Below are 18,606 nucleotides of genomic sequence, written 5' to 3'. Positions count from 1 at the left end.
TGCTCAACACTTAACACTGCTTAACACTGCTCAACACTTAACACTGCTCAACACTTAACACTGCTCAACACTGCTCAACACTTAACACTGCTCAACACTTAACACTGCTCAACACTGCTCAACACTTAACACTGCTCAACACTTAACACTGCTCAACACTGCTCAACACTTAACACTGCTCAACACTTAACACTGCTCAACACTGCTCAACACTTAACACTGCTCAACACTGCTCAACACTTAACACTGCTCAACACTTAACACTGCTCAACACTGCTCAACACTTAACACTGCTCAACACTGCTCAACACTTAACACTGCTCAACACTGCTCAACACTTAACACTGCTCAACACTTAACACTGCTCAACACTGCTCAACACTTAACACTGCTCAACACTTAACACTGCTCAACACTTAACACTGCTCAACACTGCTCAACACTTAACACTGCTCAACACTTAACACTGCTCAACACTTAACACTGCTCAACACTGCTCAACACTTAACACTGCTCAACACTTAACACTGCTCAACACTGCTCAACACTTAACACTGCTCAACACTTGAACTGTATGTCTGCGATTCAAGTGTTAAGCTAGCCTGGCTCTGTCCAAAACTGGCTTACCTGAACGAAGATGGGGAAGATAAGGATCTTGGGTGCCACTTTGACGTATCCGTAGTTGCCATGTGGAGTGTGTGAGCGGACAATAGTACAGTTCTGGTAATTGCCAAAGTTGGCATTCTGCTGTTGGTAGTCGGGTACACCGGCGTTAGTGGAGGTGGATGCAGTCTTTGTAGTCTTGGAGCTGTTAGACCGGCGGAGGAAGCCAGTGCGGCTGGAGAGGCCCCCACCTCCTCCTCCTCCTTCACCACTCATACCTCCAGAAAAAGCACCACCACCACCACCCTGGAGCTGCGATCCAGAGGCCTGCCGTGTGGGATATAACCTGGGAGCTGTGGAAAAAAAAGAAGATCGCGAAGCAGGCGAGTGTAAAGACACAGGTTACATATACTTTCAGAATTCATCATTTTAATTAAACTCACAGAGATATTAAATTGTTTGACATTTTGGGGAAAAGCCCTCACCTCGGAGTAGCTCCAGCTGCTTACAAGTGTTGCTAAAATGTGTTTTCAGTCACCAAACTAGGATCCTTTGCTCAGTTTGTGTTTGCCTTATAGTGCTCCATAGAGTTGGACAAGACAGAGGATACATATTTGATATTTTAAGCTGTTATATCGGCCAGGTTCCCCCAAAAAAAACATCAACCAGTGAGCAGTGGTGGTAATTGAGTGCTCTAACAAAGCAGTAAAACGTTTGCAGTAAATGTATTAAGGATAACAGGATTTAAACTATGAGCATCAAGTGTTTAGAAGTTGTTGTATTTCTAAGGTCTGTTTAATGTGAGACTATTCCAGGGAGCCAAATGTTAAGTAAATGTAATCATATTCATTTAAATAACAATAACCTGTAAAACGTTAGCTTACCATTGGGCCACCTCCAAAATGGTGACAAAAAGAGTCACCAAAGTGGACTTAGACAAAAGCTGGCTGCCACAATACACAACAGAGTTCACTGTGGCCTTTAATAACCGCTGTGCTAGTACGAACATGTACGAGTCTTACCTAAAGTTCCCTGGTTGTCTTGGTAAACAGGCCTCAAGATCTGAAAGCAGAATAATGATTCATATTAAACGGACTTTCAGCACATTGAAAACTGACATCTAAACTACGTCTAGAATGGAATAAAGCCAACAATGACGTATGACATGTGTCATTGTTTCATTGCTAAATTGATACGAAGTATATTGATAGTTCTCATACAATTCTGATCTTAACTTTCTGTGATGTGATATCCAGACGGGAAGGGTTGCCACAGGACATACTGTGCATCCTTATTGTAATAAAGGTTTTTTTGAGACATGAGACTGAGTTTAGTGTCTAGGACTTAGCTGAGCCCTTTTAATTGCACCGGACTCAGCGAAGCAGTGATGGTTTCTACGTGTCATAAACTAGTTACAATCAACTGAGAGAGTAGAGACAGAAAGCTGCCACCACATCAACATGTTGGACAGATTAATACAGTAGGTCAGTTAGGTCACAAACTGTTTAACACACCAATAGCTTGCTGTTCTGCTTCACATGATCAATATTTCTGTAGTGTGGGCTTTCCAAGCTGTCATTTTTGTGAACTACACTTTTGTGTCGGTGTGATATGTTACCAGCATGACCCATTAGCCCGTGATGGCCACCGGAAAATCTCATCAAATCCATGCATCTTCTTTTGTTTGGTGATGTTAGCGTTGGCTGTTTGAGGGTGAATGCTTGTCCAACATGTTGGCATGCACCTCTAATCTTTTTCCAGAGGCTTACCAGACGACTCGTTTTTTTTCTCTGGTTTCTCTGAATCTACGTCTTCCATCAATCAATCTCATCATATTTTTGGGATTGCTTACACACAATAACTGAACCTAAACCAGAGAAGCATTCACAGATGAAGATGGGACACTACATGAGGCACACACACACACACACATAGCTCCAAGCTATAGACAGACTTACTAGCAATCCGACACAGAAAGACATTGAGTTTGGTTAGAAATGTTTTGGAGGCACAGTGGGCTGAATCTACATTGCACTGCTGCAGGGAGAGTGTCTCACACACATCTTGAATCTATTGGTCCAACATGTTTGTTATGGTTAATGGGTTAGTATCATATTGTTACTACTTTTGTTAGCTGAGGAATTCAGTTCAGTCTTTTTGATTCAGTGAGTTTGCTTTATTTGGTTTTTATGATCAAAAGCTTTTACCTCATTTACATGACTTCACTGGATGGAAACAAATAAGTACATGCAGTATAAAATGGCATATACATGTCGTACTTTGCATGTACGTGCATGTTATACTGAAACTGCACATTGTGAAACGGACCACAATTGCAATAGTGAATTTTCATCACGTGCTTGTTTTGTTGAACTTTCTCTTTCTTAAATGCCAGAGCTATTTGTTCATAGAACACTGATGTATAAGTCAGGGCACATAGATGATTTATATTCTTTATGATATAATACAGGCATACAATATATTAACAGCTACATAGAATATTGTATGTTATTGTCTGCTCTTGCTTTTCAGTCTATTACCCCACATCTACATTACACTGACCTGTCTGAAATGCATGCAGTGTGTTCGGAACATGTGTCAAAGCACAAATCAGTGAGACGGCAGTAACCGAAATGGCCCAGACATACTGTATATACAGTCCTATCTATCAGCACCAGGGATGAAAGGTAAGGAGACATATCTAGGATGAGCCACCATATGACCGTGGTGAGGATGGGGAGGACGAAGAAGATGATGAAGATGCAGTCCACCACCAGTCTGCGGTACCTGGCTTCCGGGGTTGATGGGGGCCAGGATGATGTAGTTGTCCCCGTTGGATGCCTTCACCCTGGTACCCTTCAGTGTGGCGGTGTGAGGGTGGTGGAGGTGTCGCGGATTCCCGTCCAGCTCCTCGGCCGACCCTCCCTGGGCCCCCCACCCCAGGGTCCCCGAGCCTACGCCGCTGCTATTTCCTGCTTCGGAGCCGTTGACCAGCAGCCTGCGGGTGGCGGTGGCACGGTGGTGGGCTGGGAGAGGCGGCACAGCTGGGGGGTTTTTGCTGGTTCCAACATCTGGTGCACGCCGGCGGGTGGGGGGTGAGGGGGGATCGTAGTTTGAGGCGGACGGCTTGTAGGAGGGCCGATGGATGAGGCCCTCGAAAATAGGTTTAGCTGAAGGGCCTGTGCGCCACACCACCAGTATGATTTCATTTGCACTGTTTCTACAATGAGAAAGAAAGTATATACATTTTGTGAAAGTTAAAATACGTCAATCAGCCGTATATGTATCTGTAAATAACTTCTGTAAAGTAGAATTAAAAACATAGAATATCTTTCAGATATTTTAATTATAGTATTTGCAAGTCTGTGATATGAGAATGTAATCAAATCAAAAGAACTGAGCAAAATCTATGTAAATCTATTCTGTTGCTCAAAATTAAATCATAAGAGTCATAAAAGTATATGTGGGAAAACTCAAAAAGGAAAGAAAGGGACATCAAACACTAACAATATTACAATATAACGAAGATTATTTAGTTGACTCCTGATAAATCACTGACGTCACAACGTCCGATTGTACAGTTATTCACTGATTGTCTGCCGCCAATAAGAATTCAGTTACAATCTCAACCTTTGAAATGAACAATATACACTGCAGGTCATTCATATCAGAATACCTCAGATTGTTGGTCAATCATGATACCAAATCTAAATCAGTGGTCCCGAGATCTGAATAAGCCTGTGAAAAGGATGTTGGAATACATCAGCCTGTAATATTCTGGCATGTTGGACTCATTACCTGATAGCATGGGCTAAGTCCACACATTTCCACTGCTCCACTGGCTGACCATTTAGCTGCAGGAGAGTGTCCAGCTGCTGCAGACCTGCCTGATCCGCTGGACCCCCTGCCAGAGGGAAGAGACAGAAAAAGGTCAGATCAGTACACACTTTCAGATGCCATTCGTACTATAGCTCCTTTGTGTATTCAGCTTCCTCCCTCAATGTTGCTATACTGTACAGATGAAACAATAAATGAGTTATCTGGTATCAAGATGCTCTGTTGTTTCCTGAGGCAAATGTTATTTGGCATTCCCTTTCATCTCTAGCTGTAATGAGCTCAAGATTCAACATCTTGGACGCCTGCTTACACGGGGGCTTGACTCCATTTGACAGACAGGCTCCCTATTAAGTCCTGCTGACCGAGCCGATGCTAATGAGACTCTTAAAGCCGCGGCCAGTGAAACGTCGAAATGAATCGGCCAAAGGTGACGCCAAATTCAGGTCAATCGATGTGAAGCGAAAGCAACCTTTACAGTAATATAAGCCATTACCTTATTGCTTACATAGTCTAGTGCCTTTAATTGAGAATACAGGGGGGGGGGGGGGGGGATCAATCATTTCTGATTTAAAAAGCAGTCCAGCCACCGGCTTTGACACCATAAGTCGTATAACAGTGTGTAGTCTTTAACAAATCACATCAGAACTATGATTTAAAACAGTCTGTTGGCAGTCCTGGGGGTGAAAATATAAAACATCACAGAATTACAATCAAATCCACTTTGGGAAAGTAACTTTGAACGCCTCCAAGTCGCAATGAGAACAACCGAGTAAAAAAGAAAGAAAGATCGTCCCGCGGTTAAGCAGTTTCAGCCCAAAGACAGAGCAGAACAGGAAGGACCTCACATTTTAAACAACAACCTCTCACTGGAAAGTTGAGTTTCATTCACACAGACACATGCACGCACAAAACGTACCTGGATCAACACCCTGCACCCTCACAGGGGAATCCGAGCAGATGGTGAAGCCATATCCATCCTTTCCTCGAAGGATGGTCACCTGCAACACACACACACACACACATTCATTTTGTGATAGGAAGCTAGGACCCCTGTGTCTCTCCCCCACTACCTGAGAAACCAAAAGTAGCATGCTGGCAAAATTCTCAACTTCCTTCCTACAGGACGATTTAGTAGATTGCTTCTACTTCCTATTGAAACTGTCTTGACAGCAGGTTCCCGGTGAACCCAATCAGCTGCTTTAGTGGGAAAAACAACTCCAAGAGACGGAGGAAAGACGTTCTTTGTCCAGCAGTTAGGTAATACTGAATCTACCGAAGGCACATCGTCCATTCATTTATACCGATACTTTATAATAGTGTACAGTTGGTGCACAAAAAACCCCACAAATTATCCTGTGAAAATAAACACAAAGTCAAAAAACACACATCTCACGAGCACTGAGAACATTGTTTTGTCATGAACACAATCATATTATTATGTGTGTGCAGAGATCAGTTCTGCATCTGCTTCTCTTAGTGCAACTGATACGAACTGAAAATAGTCGTCCTAAACTGTTTAAAACAATATTTTTACTCCCACCACGATTAGGAATTTATTTTACGAAGTGATTCGTCATGAGGTTCTTTATATTCCATTGTCACGTTGTTTCTTTATAGAAGTAAACAGCTTTACATTGGAGAGTAAGGATCGTAAAGCCTTTGTAAAAACATTATCTCTGTCCAAATGTAACCCATATATATATATATATATATATATATATATATATATATATATATATATATATATATATATATATATATATATATATATATATATATATATATACATATACACATATATGCTCAAATTCACCAGGTCCTCACGCACAGACAGAGACAATACTGATGGCTCCCATTGTCTCTCTTTCTCTTTGACCCTGCATGGACAAACATTCAGTGCAGTACCTTTGACCGAAAGCCTGAGCCAAAGTCAATAAAGTTCCATCCAAAACATCTCACTTTCCAGCTCATCTGCTGACACACACACACACACACACACACACGACAATTTTCTCTTCATTTCTCAGGCAAAGGATCAAATACATGCTGCTAAATTACTGTCTACCCGTAAGCAAGATGCAGCGACTTGCAGAAATATGGTGATTATTCAGGGGCCTGGAGCTTGTGATGACCCTAAAATGCCGGGTATGATTGCGGTTTCTTATAGTCCAATGATTTTATGCGCCCTGTGTCACACCGTTTGGGGCCACAATTGCTCCACCATATTTCCCTACCCTTCAGTTCCTCGAATCTCTCTCTCTGTTTCAGAGCAGATGACAAAAACAAATAAAAGACCAGACGGAATGGAAAAACAATAATTTCTCTGGAATTGCGGAAGACAAACAACAAACAGTCACAGAACATTTTGAAAGATGAGCTTGAAATTGAATATGTTTCTGAGAAAACATTGAAAAGCAAAGACTGACTCAGAATTAACAGAAGCGAGAGACGTGGATTATTCACGCCTTATCTGTCTACGTCTGTGTGTCTTTATCAAAAGCCGTTTCAGACATTGTGTCCTTTTAAGGGAACTCTCAGAGGTGTCTAATTTGGACCAATTAATCCGAACTCCGGAGCCTTGGCAGCGTTAATTAAATTTGTAAGCATAGTTGAGTCCAACCACTTGGACTACGGTCTGCCTGGGAGACGCAGTCTCATGCCTCTTTTCCACTTCTCAATGAAAGCAGGGGGATTATTTTCAAAACTGGAAGAGAAAAAAGAGAGACTGGCCTTGGAATAATGCAAGAAATCAGTATGAATGTTCTTCAACGCGAGTATTTCTCTTTCAGTGCATCAATCACAAGAGGTATTCCTGAAAATGAATGATGATAAATTAATGTTCCCCGCACGCATTAAATATTTAAGTTAAGAAAAGGGTTTATTGATGACTTAATAATTCAATCAAAGGGGCTGTGGGAGGACTGACAAGAGTAAAACATACGATTTGAAGTTACTTGTAATGAATTTAGATGTACCCGCACGGGAGAAAAAACCCTGTCGCCCATGATTGAGCAGCATGTGTTCATGCACGTGAGACGGATTTGTACATTGGTGCTCCAGCATCCTTTCAGAGGTGACTGCATGAAGCTGGGAGAAGAACTCCTGCCAGCTTCTGTTGACCCGATAATGAGATGGCATGCTGCGTCTGCTTTCCCACAGTGCAGCAGAGGTAACAGTTAACTGCAGCGACGTCGAAATAAACGAAATTAAATCGACCACCCACACACGACAGACAAATGTGGTTATAGGCGATGTTACACATGTATTAAAATAGTTTTTTTATTTTCTGTTTTTAATCAAATTTGATTTCCTCATTGTTCTAAGTAGAAATCCAGATGTGCACAAAGTGGCTCATGTCATAGCAAATGTGTTTCTCCTCTCATCCACTGCTGCTATTCTTCTCTCACTTGGTGAACAATGAATAATGCAGAGGAGACAAACCTCGTTCTCCCCTCTCAAGAAACACACATCCTTTAATTATTCGTTTCCGGGTGTTTTGCACATGCAATTAAAAGTGCTGTTTTTTAATTGCAAAATATCAGGATTTGATCATGTGAAAAATATATGACCTCATTATTTTTTCGCAGTTTAACAGCTGACTACAGAGTTGGGGCTTTATTAATTATGGAATTGAATTCATCTTTTGCGAATTCATTTTTAAAAGCGCTGATTAGAGATTGCAACTGTCGAACTTTGCTTCATTCCCCCAGTCTCTCTTAACAACTGTTATGGGAAAATATGTCATGGTCTTATGCTTTAGGATTGAAGAATGTAAGTCTTTAAAAATGCAGGCACAAAACCTATTTGAGTAGATGATTCTATCAGTTTTGCATCCAGGTGTCTTGTTTTTGTTATCTGTTATCTTGTTATCTGTTTTCCTGTGCATTGTTTCTGTCTTCAAAGACGGAGACACACAGAGGTCTAGATTACGGTACTTCCTGATGAGCATCAGCTGAAGAGCATGACCCTCTGTATGTATATGTGATGTGTGATGGTAAAACAGGCTTATTCAGAATCTGTATTTCTTGTGACTGAACTCTTTGATTGGGTCACAGTGACCCAATCAAAGGAAGCAGTATAAAGGTCCATGTATCTGACTATGTTGTCAGAGCACCTTACACAGATGACGGTGATGTGTCTGTGTGACGTGTTCTCTTTGCTTGCAAGCAAATAAATTGACTATTACAACTTTGATCGTTCATCCAGACTCTGTTCCATTTGACATTGATTTGTTAACACTTTAACACTCTTCTCCCGACTTTTCATAGAAATATTCCACAACAATTTGGCGCTGCGAGCAGGGTTCGCTGTCTGTCTATCAGAGCTCCAGAGGGACTGACCGGAGGAGAAGGCCTCTCCAGGAATCCACAACTGAAGTTCCTGTCTCATACCTCATTAGCCGAGAGAGAGAGAGCCGGCAGACCCGAGGGAGTTTCTGATTGACGGCACGCGAATTCAACGAAAAAGAATTAATTTCTACAAACGGGTAAGAAAGTTAAAATTCCAATTGTAAAAGTAATGGTAAAATTAGACTAAGGTCATATAATTTAACAGACACAGATGAATGGTCAAGTAGTCATTTTTATTTTTTTATTTGGGTAAAACAATTGTTTTTGACGTTCGTGTTTTCGTTTTACGAATATGGTTCATGTAAACTCCCTTTTTCATTTTCTGGCATATCACTATTTGCACGCTTTTACGTAGAAGACAGGATTGTGTTATACGGTGATGATTTAACTCAGAATAAAAACATTTTGAGATCGTAACACAGATCGCTTGACTACAGATATAGGTTTGTTGTAAGACCGTTGTTATGCGCTAAATACGTGAATTCTACTAAAGTAATTGATAGAATAAGATTCGTGCGCCAATACGTGAATTCTATACTGATAGAATAAGACCGTGACAAATAATTAAACGTGAACTTCAAATAAGGTTTTTGCAAAATTTTTCCTTGGTAAAGAAATTAAGCCTTACGACGACGGTCGTATTGTAACGGTAACGTTAACGTATCCACGCCTGAAAGATGGGTGGTAAAGATAGTAAGAGCGCGGAGCCCTCGGGTCCGATAGTGGATGTGATGAGACAGAAATATGGAAACTGGTGTTTAGAATGCCTCACGTACTGGTTAAAGGAGTTTGGTTTTCCTGAAAACGGCTGATTGAGCGCCGCGAAGCTCAAAATGTTAAGAGGGGATTTAGAAGGTAAATTGAAACAGATTAAATGTATGAAGAAAGACCGAGTCAAAGACTTAGAAATAAAAAGGTGAAGCAGATACAAATAAGTTGATGTCCAAGAGGAATGCAGGGGGACACACACACACACACACACACACACACACACACACACACACACACACACACACACACACACACCCACAGAGGCACGCACACACAGAAACACAGAGATCTAAGAATTGTATCTCTACATGAGACAACGTTGTCTAACATTTACTGCTGAACTTTCGGCAGCTGTTTTGTTTTGTTTGTTTTGTTCATTTTTAGTCCTTGGTCCTGGTCTGGGGATTCCGCTTCCTGCTGTATGCTCCCCAGCCACAAACAACTTGAACGACACCCACCACTCAACACGTCGAGGATGAAGAAGACGAACGAGACTCGTCAAAATCTACAGGTACCATGTCAATGCTCACAACTACAGAAAATATCTGCGGCATTCAAACCTGCAGTGGGTGCATACGACAATGGTGAAAACTGGCCGTAGCGTATCAACATGCGGTGACAGCCCTGACTGAACTTTGTAAGAAGGCTTTCCGCCATCCATAAGCCTGGAGAACATCACACAAGAGAGTTGTGTGACATGCAGCATGCTGAACATGAGGATCAGTTCAACAACGGACAACAGAGAAGTTTCGTCAGCACAGATGCAAGCATGCCCAGCTGATAATGTATCAGGGCATGAGAGGAAGCTGAAAGAGGCTTTGAGACTTTGACACACACCAACTGAAGACTTTGTGTGCCATACATGTGGCAGCTTGAACATTGAGGAACAGATGCTCACGCTCCATGAACAAGGAGTGGTGGGAGGGCTCGACAATCAGCCATCAGGGGGGGGTGCAGCAGGGACCGGAGTGAGACCAGAGCTGGACCAACGACGCGCACACAAATACAACACAGAGGGTGAGTTAACTTCAGATTCTTTAGATGACAAACTTGTACATTTAATACACACATTAGGAACTAGACAAACACCACTCACACCCACATATGTATTCGAATGAGATTGAAGGATTTATAAAGTTACAGCAAGTCACGTTAACTGTCTGTGTCCCACACAATCTGAGTTTGTAAAGGGGGAGGATTCCACATGTTTCCACATGTTTCCACATGGTACAAGCCCAGGACTGGTGTGAAGGACATGTCTGACTGGCAGCAAGTCAGACTCAATTCACTGACTTCAGCAATATAGAGGATCCTGGTAATGTACAGTAACAAAGGTGACTTACACAAATCAATTTTTATCAGTAAAAAGAGTCATTCAACTTATGTTTGATAAAACACACACACACATCTGTCAACATGGCTGAGCTGTCTCAAATGAGAGGCTATTGAAAGTATTACACCTGTTTTTGAGTTTTTATTGAAGGCTGTATAATAATGGAGTGTGATGATTCACCAGTGTGCGCACTAAAATTTACCGGTAAAGAAAATTCATGGTCTGAGGGAACCAATTGAGTGACGATTTGGCGAACATTTGTAAGCAGGTTTGGTGCAGCCGCGAGCACCTCAAATTTCTAATCCACACACCATTATGTCACTCATCCCTCCAGACTTATTTCGTCGTCGACTTGGCCAATGCATATTTTATTTTATTTTATTTTTTTATTTTTCCTGTACCTGTGCACAAGGACAGTCAATTTTTTGCTTTCTCATAAATGAAGAGTCTCTACCTGGACCCAGGTGTCCTTAGGGTTATTCAGAAAGATAGGATTAGATTAGATTAGGACAACTTTATTAATCCCCAGTGGGGAAAGACTTTTGCCACCCAAAAGTCCTGATGTGTTTAACAAAGCCTTGTGAAACAATCTGGTTGATTTACACTTACCAAATGGTTCAGCCTTTTTACGATATGTTGATGATATCATGATTTGCAGGCCGAAGAAGAAGCATGTAAATTAGAATAATTTAGACTTACAGTTGTCCTATTTAGGTTTTGGCTCAAGCCTAACCGTCCAAATTGCAATTTGCTCTCGATAAAGTTTCATATCTGGGACATGTGATCACAGCAGAGGACAAAAACCCTCCCTCCCAAAATATTACAGGCAATTCAAACTGTGCCTAAACTATAAACTAAGAAACGAATGATGAGCTTCTTAGGAATGACGTCATATTATAGAAAGTGGATCCCAAACTAGTCAGAAAGAGAGGTACTCCTCTCTTCCATGATTCATGGTAATATCTTTATGCGCAAGACAAACTGACCCAGACTGATTACTTGACTGCTGTTTTTAATGACATAGAGGACGCATTACTATCAGCTCCGACATTTGGACTATCTGAACTTGACACACTGTTCATATAATACGTTGACCTGAGAGACGGTTACATGACATTAGTTTAGACTTAGGAACATGGGGGAAGACAAAGGCCTGGTTACTCGACTAGGTTAGACCTCACAGCACCGGACCTCTTCTGTCTGCATGCTGTTGCACGTGATATTGCGACATGTTTCCTTATGCTGTTTTTTTTTACAGATTAGAGAAAATGAATACAATGAATGGAACACTACTTTGAAACGATACTACCCTTAATCCTAACACTCTTTTTCCTCCTCCAGCAGATGGAAGGCTGATTAACTATGTAGTTTCTCTTCAACAGGTCTGCATACAGAGACCTGACCTCACCGACACTCCCACTAACGCTTTTGATCCCATTTCTACAGGAAATGCTGAAGCTGATGTTGTGAAGGCGATTTTTTTGTTTGTTTTTGTTTTAGGTTCGGTGTGTCTACGGAAATATTTCTCACTTAGGATATTCGATTGTTGTAAAATTATGTATGGCTTAGCTTAGATAGATTGCTATGTGGTCTCTTCCATTATTACGCTAAATTAGGTTACAGCAGAGCTTATCGTACTCATGGAAGCCTGCAAACTCGCAGAGGGTAACACTGTGACTATTCACACTGACTGCAGATATGATTTTGGTGCATTATGGAAACACAGACAGTTTTCTAAAATCTGACGGTAAACCTTGTTTGCCTAAACATTATTTCTCACTGAGTTGACTCATGGGTTAGACCATGTGTCAAAAGGGGGGATGTTAAATGTTAAGCATTAAATGAAACACTTAAGACCAAGTTAGCTAAATGTTGTGCTGACACACACAGGTCTGTCTTGGACAAAAGCTTTTGGTTTTCCTCCCCATGTGGGCACGGAAGCACCGAGAGCACCATTTCCCTCAAACCGCCTTATGCGAACATAAAATGTAAACATATTGTGCACAATTGTCGTCTGCTCTATCTAACATAAGACAACAGGTGTCTGCTGCCCTCCCGAGACCAGCTGAAGGACCTCTCCATAAGCTGCAGCCTGGTGATTTCGTGGTGGTGAAAGATTTCAGAAGGAAGCATTGGAACTCACGACGTTGGCTGGGTCCATTCCAGGTCCTCCTTGTCACTCAAACGGCTGTCAAAGTAGCTGAGAGGGCAACCTGGGTTCACGCGTCACACTGCAAAAAGGTTCCAGACCCAGGAGAAGCTTCAGGTGAGCGAGCACCTACACCAAGTGTCAGCCAACCGGCACCACCGAGGGACGAGAGACGGACGATGGTGCCATCAACAACTGAGATGCAGTGATTCACGGACGGGATCACGATGGGCAGTTAGCCGACAGACATGTGCGTGTTCTGTGTTAACGGTCTACAACTGGACGTGGATGCCACGCAAGAAAGACGGCTAGAAGAGCCCCTCTCGACACGTGTTTGTGCCAGCAAACACAAGAAAAGAAGACCGGTCAGGCTTCTAAAGGACGAAAAACTTTTTATTATAACTATATTCACATTATTGCTCGTTTTGTGTTCATTTTATTTCTGTATTATTCAATCTGTCTGAGCGGACCAAAGAGAGAGAGTGGCGAGATAACAGTGTCTCTGACAGTTTTGTGGAAACCTCACGGTGTCAACGCAAACAAAGCTGCTCACACAAACCAGTTGCTCGGGTGAATTCCATACAAACTTGGTGGCTGTTGCACTCTTTCACCATGGAACGACGACGCCCCTGGAGCCCACTGAGGAGAGTGGGGGGGACTCGTTTCATTTGTTCTTTATTTGTGGTCATTGGGTTATGTTTTTTATTTACTCTTCTTGTATGGCACCACAAACAGATGAGAAGCAACCACGACCAGCGCAACAACACGACTTTTGACTCAGACAATGACAACTCAACGACGCATAACTGTACCAGATGCACCGCAGTAAAAAAAAAAAAAAAAACTTGAAACATGATCTATCAGCTCTTCGCCAAACAGCTGACTATGTATTGTCGCGTGGCAACTAACGACCAACAACTTGACCTGTTTCCTATTACTGACTATGCGGACGACTTTGACAGCGACACTGATTCCTTTGATGATTTTGATGCGCAGGTCTAAAAAACAGTTTTTGATTTCTGTCTTTTTATTCTTTTGTGTTAATTGAATTATATTGCCTGCTACATTTATGGGATCTTTTATCTCACAAGAACAGTTTTTCTTCAGTTCTCTCACATGATGTATTTTTCAAATCATATTGTTGGGTAATACTTCTGTTGTAATTGAAATGTCCTTATAACATATTTTTACTATATTGTGTGATTTCTATGTAATCAAAGAGTGGAATGTTATGGGAAAATATGTCATGGTCTTATGCTTTAGGATTGAAGAATGTAAGTCTTTAAAAATGCAGGCACAAAACCTATTTGAGTAGATGATTCTATCAGTTTTGCATCCAGGTGTCTTGTTTTTGTTATCTGTTATCTTGTTATCTGTTTTCCTGTGCATTGTTTCTGTCTTCAAAGACGGAGACACACAGAGGTCTAGATTACGGTACTTCCTGATGAGCATCAGCTGAAGAGCATGACCCTCTGTATGTATATGTGATGTGTGATGGTAAAACAGGCTTATTCAGAATCTGTATTTCTTGTGACTGAACTCTTTGATTGGGTCACAGTGACCCAATCAAAGGAAGCAGTATAAAGGTCCATGTATCTGACTATGTTGTCAGAGCACCTTACACAGATGACGGTGATGTGTCTGTGTGACGTGTTCTCTTTGCTTGCAAGCAAATAAATTGACTATTACAACTTTGATCGTTCATCCAGACTCTGTTCCATTTGACATTGATTTGTTAACACTTTAACACTCTTCTCCCGACTTTTCATAGAAATATTCCACAACACAACACACACCAGAGGCAGCTCACCTCACTCTCTGTAACACACACACACACACACACACACCTGAGGCAGCCTACACCCGATGCAGAGGTGGCACAGCCCGTGGATGGTGTGCATCACGCCTCCTTCTCTTCCCCCTTCTCCGGTGTTCAGGTCCGCAGCCAGCACACACACGCTGTGACGGTGGCTTTCCACCTGGCCGGCCCTTCTGCAGGCCGAGTACCTCCACAGCTTCCTCTGTGCGGCCGAGCGTGTGCTCCTGGGGCTGCGCTCCGACGGCTGGGTGGACTTAAGTGTGTTGTGAATCATCTCAACAGTGACAGGCTGCCCAAAGAGTGGCCGGGGTGGCTTCAGTCTCGCCGTGTTCAGAATGTACGGGTTTTCCAGGTAACAGTCCAGTTGAGTTGTGAGTCTAGGTAATAATACCGTGCCTCAGACAGGAATCTGTCAAGTTTAACAAAGCGTTGTCCTTGGAGACTTTTGTCAGCCAAACTGGCCCCTTCCCGCAAACGAGCCGAGATTCAATTTTCTTGGTAACGGTCCTTTCTGCAAAATTGGCGTCACTCTGCGACTGACCTCCAGCTGCACTGTTATCCATTCAAGGTTCCTTAGTAATGACTCCAGTCATCAACGCACATTCCTGGAGGCAAGTTTTTATGAGTCTGTCATTTCATCCGCAACTTCGTCTTCCTTCTTCCTCTGGGCAATTTTAAAACTTCAGTCCAATCCTTCCTTCTTCTTCTTCTGTCCTGCAACTTTTCGTCGCTCCCTTCTCTCCTCTTCCTCCTCTCTCGGCTACCCCCCTAACACACCGTCCAGCCTCTCGCTCTGTGGCGTGAACGGCAGCCGTTGCGGTCGCCCCTGAGATCAGCTGTGTGAGAGTGTGTGGCGGCGTCAAGTAGGCGAAACTGGCTCTGGCTCGGCCTGCTCAGGCCACACTGTAGCTCCTGGCAGGGGCGCTCATGGGAACTCTTCAGCAGCAGAAGAATGGGAGGAAGTGCCTCCCCCCCCCCCCCCCCCCCACCCCCACTCCTCACACATACACACGCATGCTCATGCACTTACGCATACCTCGCCACCCCACAGCCAGGACAGCTTTGTGTGTCTGCCCCCGATAAGGCCAGTTTGCTTCCTGAGTCCACACTATGAAACTGTGAGAGGTGCTAGAGCTCTCTTAGTCTTTTGCAAATATACACTACAGTGACTCATGTAGGAGGCACAAGTGAGACAGGGACAAAAGGCAGGAGTTTTACGGGAGTGGTTAGGCAGGTCGGGGTCTGTAAACTAAAAAAAAAAGGACTTGAACTATCGACCATATTTACACCGTCAACGGAAATGTTTCCGATTGCTTACGACTTCTGGGTCTAACAATTTCTAATGACCACCTTTCCCAACGAAAGAGAATGACAGCAGCATTGTTTGGGTACTTAACTCACAAACACAAACCTCAATTAAGACTTCACACCTCACCAGAGTCTTTCCACCGTCGCTCCCACACTCCCCCATCTCCGTCCAGACATTATGCTTGTTTGTTATGCTTTCAGCTTCCATATTTCCTCTGCTTTTCCTTTCGGCTGCTCCCCCTAACCCCCCAACCGCACGGAACGGAAACGCACAGGTCTGCGACCTCTGACAATCTCCCCTACTCGTCCACTAATCCAAACATTACTTTTATTTTTGTTTTCAATTATCAGTAAGCCTGGGAAAGAGGTGGTAATCTGCAAATAAAACAACAACAAACACCTCCGCAAAAGTGTAGAGAAAAAGCCCGTTAACGTACGGCTAAAACAGTAGCCAGTCTAACCCCTAGCAACCCCATTAATTCCCAACTTGCCTCTTTTCCTTTTTAGCGTTTGGATGTCTGGCTCATGGAATGAGGCATCTACAGAGAAGTGACGGAGAAAGAAAGGGGTGAAAGAGGAGCGATGCTGCACTAGTCTCTACAATGCTAATAAAGTGGCAGAAAAGGCCGTTGTCTTAAGATCCCTTCATGCCAGTAGTAATGGCAGCTTTTCCCTGTTTGCCTTTTGAAAAGGGCGAGGGTTACCCATCAAGCACACAAAAAACACTTTCTCTCGCTTTCATGCTGCGCTGTTCACCTCTAAATAGACAGAAGGACGGATTAGAGGGAGAGGAGAAGGGGAGAGAAGAAAGCATGTTTTAGGGAGAGGAGTGAAAGAAGCTTGTCTCGGAGCCAGACGAGGCCAGTCTGGTGTTTAGTAGTGTGGGATCTCTCTCTCTCTCGCTCTCTCTCTCTCTCTCTATGACCTGAATAGACAGCTACCAAAGAAGAAGGCGTCTTCCAAACCAGTGAATACACAAGTTCAGGGTCAGTGCTCAGTTTGTACTTAAAATCTCAACGCTCAGCATACGGATTCATATTACATTTACAATTTGAAGGTGATAATGTGCGTAATATAAGATGACTACACACCTACCAGAGCAGCCCCACGTCTCCAACCTCAGACTACTTCGGCCAGGCCTCTACAAATTCAAATTAAGCTCAGCACTTCATAAATCTATGAGTCAAATCAATTCAATTGTGTGCACTTCAAAGTGCTTCACAGGTCAATGACAAACCTATAAGACGAACAAAGGAGTAGAAATATAATCAGTGGAACAGTTGGACACTAACGCACACAGATGCTAACACCTGCTAAAATATGGCAGATGTATTAAGTATGTCCATACTAATTTTAACATGCTAGCATGCTGACATTTGCTCATTATCATTTAACACACAGCACAGCTGAGGCTGATGGGAATGTCCTTAGTTGTGCAGGTATTTGTAATACTTCGTATGTTGTCATTTCAACCTCACGATGGCGCTCGAATCAAAAATCATTAGAATTTATCTTGACATATTTCAGCCTGGACCTTGGAGTGGGTCAACCAACCTTTACCGTCCATACAAACGTGTTGCTAGCAATATTCACCCCGAGTAGGAAAGAGGCATCTATAAAGCCTCGAACTCACCCATTCACACACACACTGGCACATCAATGGCAGCGGTCCTGCAATGCAAGGCACTTGCTTGCTCATCTGGAGCAATTTGGTGTTGAGGGTCTTGCTGAAGGACATGTGGACAGGAAGTGGGAGGCATCAAACCGCCCTAAGACTCACTCACCCACCTGAGCCACAACAGTTCTTACAGTGTGGTAAACTGTGTGCAACTGCAGCCGTATACTGCACCTGTATTTTAAATCAAAAGACGATGCAGAGCAGCTGGGGGCCTGGATAAGCCTTACACTCTGCATGTAGCAGAGAACATACGAGTTTTATTGCATTCTGGCAATAAAACGAACCATTCGAGAAAATCTAACCTCTACGTCCTCTTTTCATTGCCATCTTTCCTTCAGGCAGAAGTGTCAGACCCATTTTCACAGAGACGATGTTGGAGCTAATGCTATCTGACAAGCAAAGTGACGCAGGGTTACACTGTCTGGGGTGTAACTATTGTTCATATTCATGAACTCTCTGCTCCCTGCGAGTGACATGAGCGGTTGTTGTTTTTTAGCCTGTTAACATCATTGGTAAATTCTTACATGGCATGATATATTGAAGACGTATAATAGATTGTATTTTTATCGAAATACATAATGACAATTACACTGGGGAGGGCTGTACAAGTGTAGACAGTGGATAGGAAAAATGTTTTCGAAATAGCCTTGTGGTTTGCTGAGGGACATTCCTTTGTGGATATGAAGTATTATCTTCACCAACATCTGTCGTGTCCAAACCCTTCAATGAGCCCCGTGCAAATCTTTGAAATGATCACTG

At 42.8% G+C, this 18,606-nt stretch overlaps 1 protein-coding gene across 2 annotated transcripts in view; it reads right to left on the bottom strand.

The window, feature by feature from the left end:
- Window positions 1-18,606, bottom strand: part of rgs3a (regulator of G protein signaling 3a) — a gene marked incomplete at its 5' end in the record, with an annotated part of 114,820 nt that overhangs the window by 70,297 nt on the left and 25,917 nt on the right. The window contains 6 exons of one of the 2 annotated variants that reach the window (XM_079288895.1): window positions 628-956; window positions 1,626-1,665; window positions 3,391-3,823; window positions 4,402-4,507; window positions 5,357-5,438; window positions 14,890-15,582. In XM_079288895.1, coding sequence (XP_079145021.1) covers window positions 628-956; window positions 1,626-1,665; window positions 3,391-3,823; window positions 4,402-4,507; window positions 5,357-5,438; window positions 14,890-15,135 — 1,236 coding nt within the window. Of the gene's footprint in view, window positions 1-627; window positions 957-1,625; window positions 1,666-3,390; window positions 3,824-4,401; window positions 4,508-5,356; window positions 5,439-14,889; window positions 15,583-18,606 lie in introns of those variants that run through there. The other variant, XM_079288894.1, reaches the window with a different exon arrangement.

Source organism: Melanostigma gelatinosum (assembly GCF_949748355.1).
Source record: "Melanostigma gelatinosum genome assembly, chromosome: 18".
NCBI lineage: Eukaryota > Metazoa > Chordata > Actinopteri > Perciformes > Zoarcidae > Melanostigma > Melanostigma gelatinosum.
This window is presented reverse-complemented; position numbering and strand designations above follow the sequence as displayed.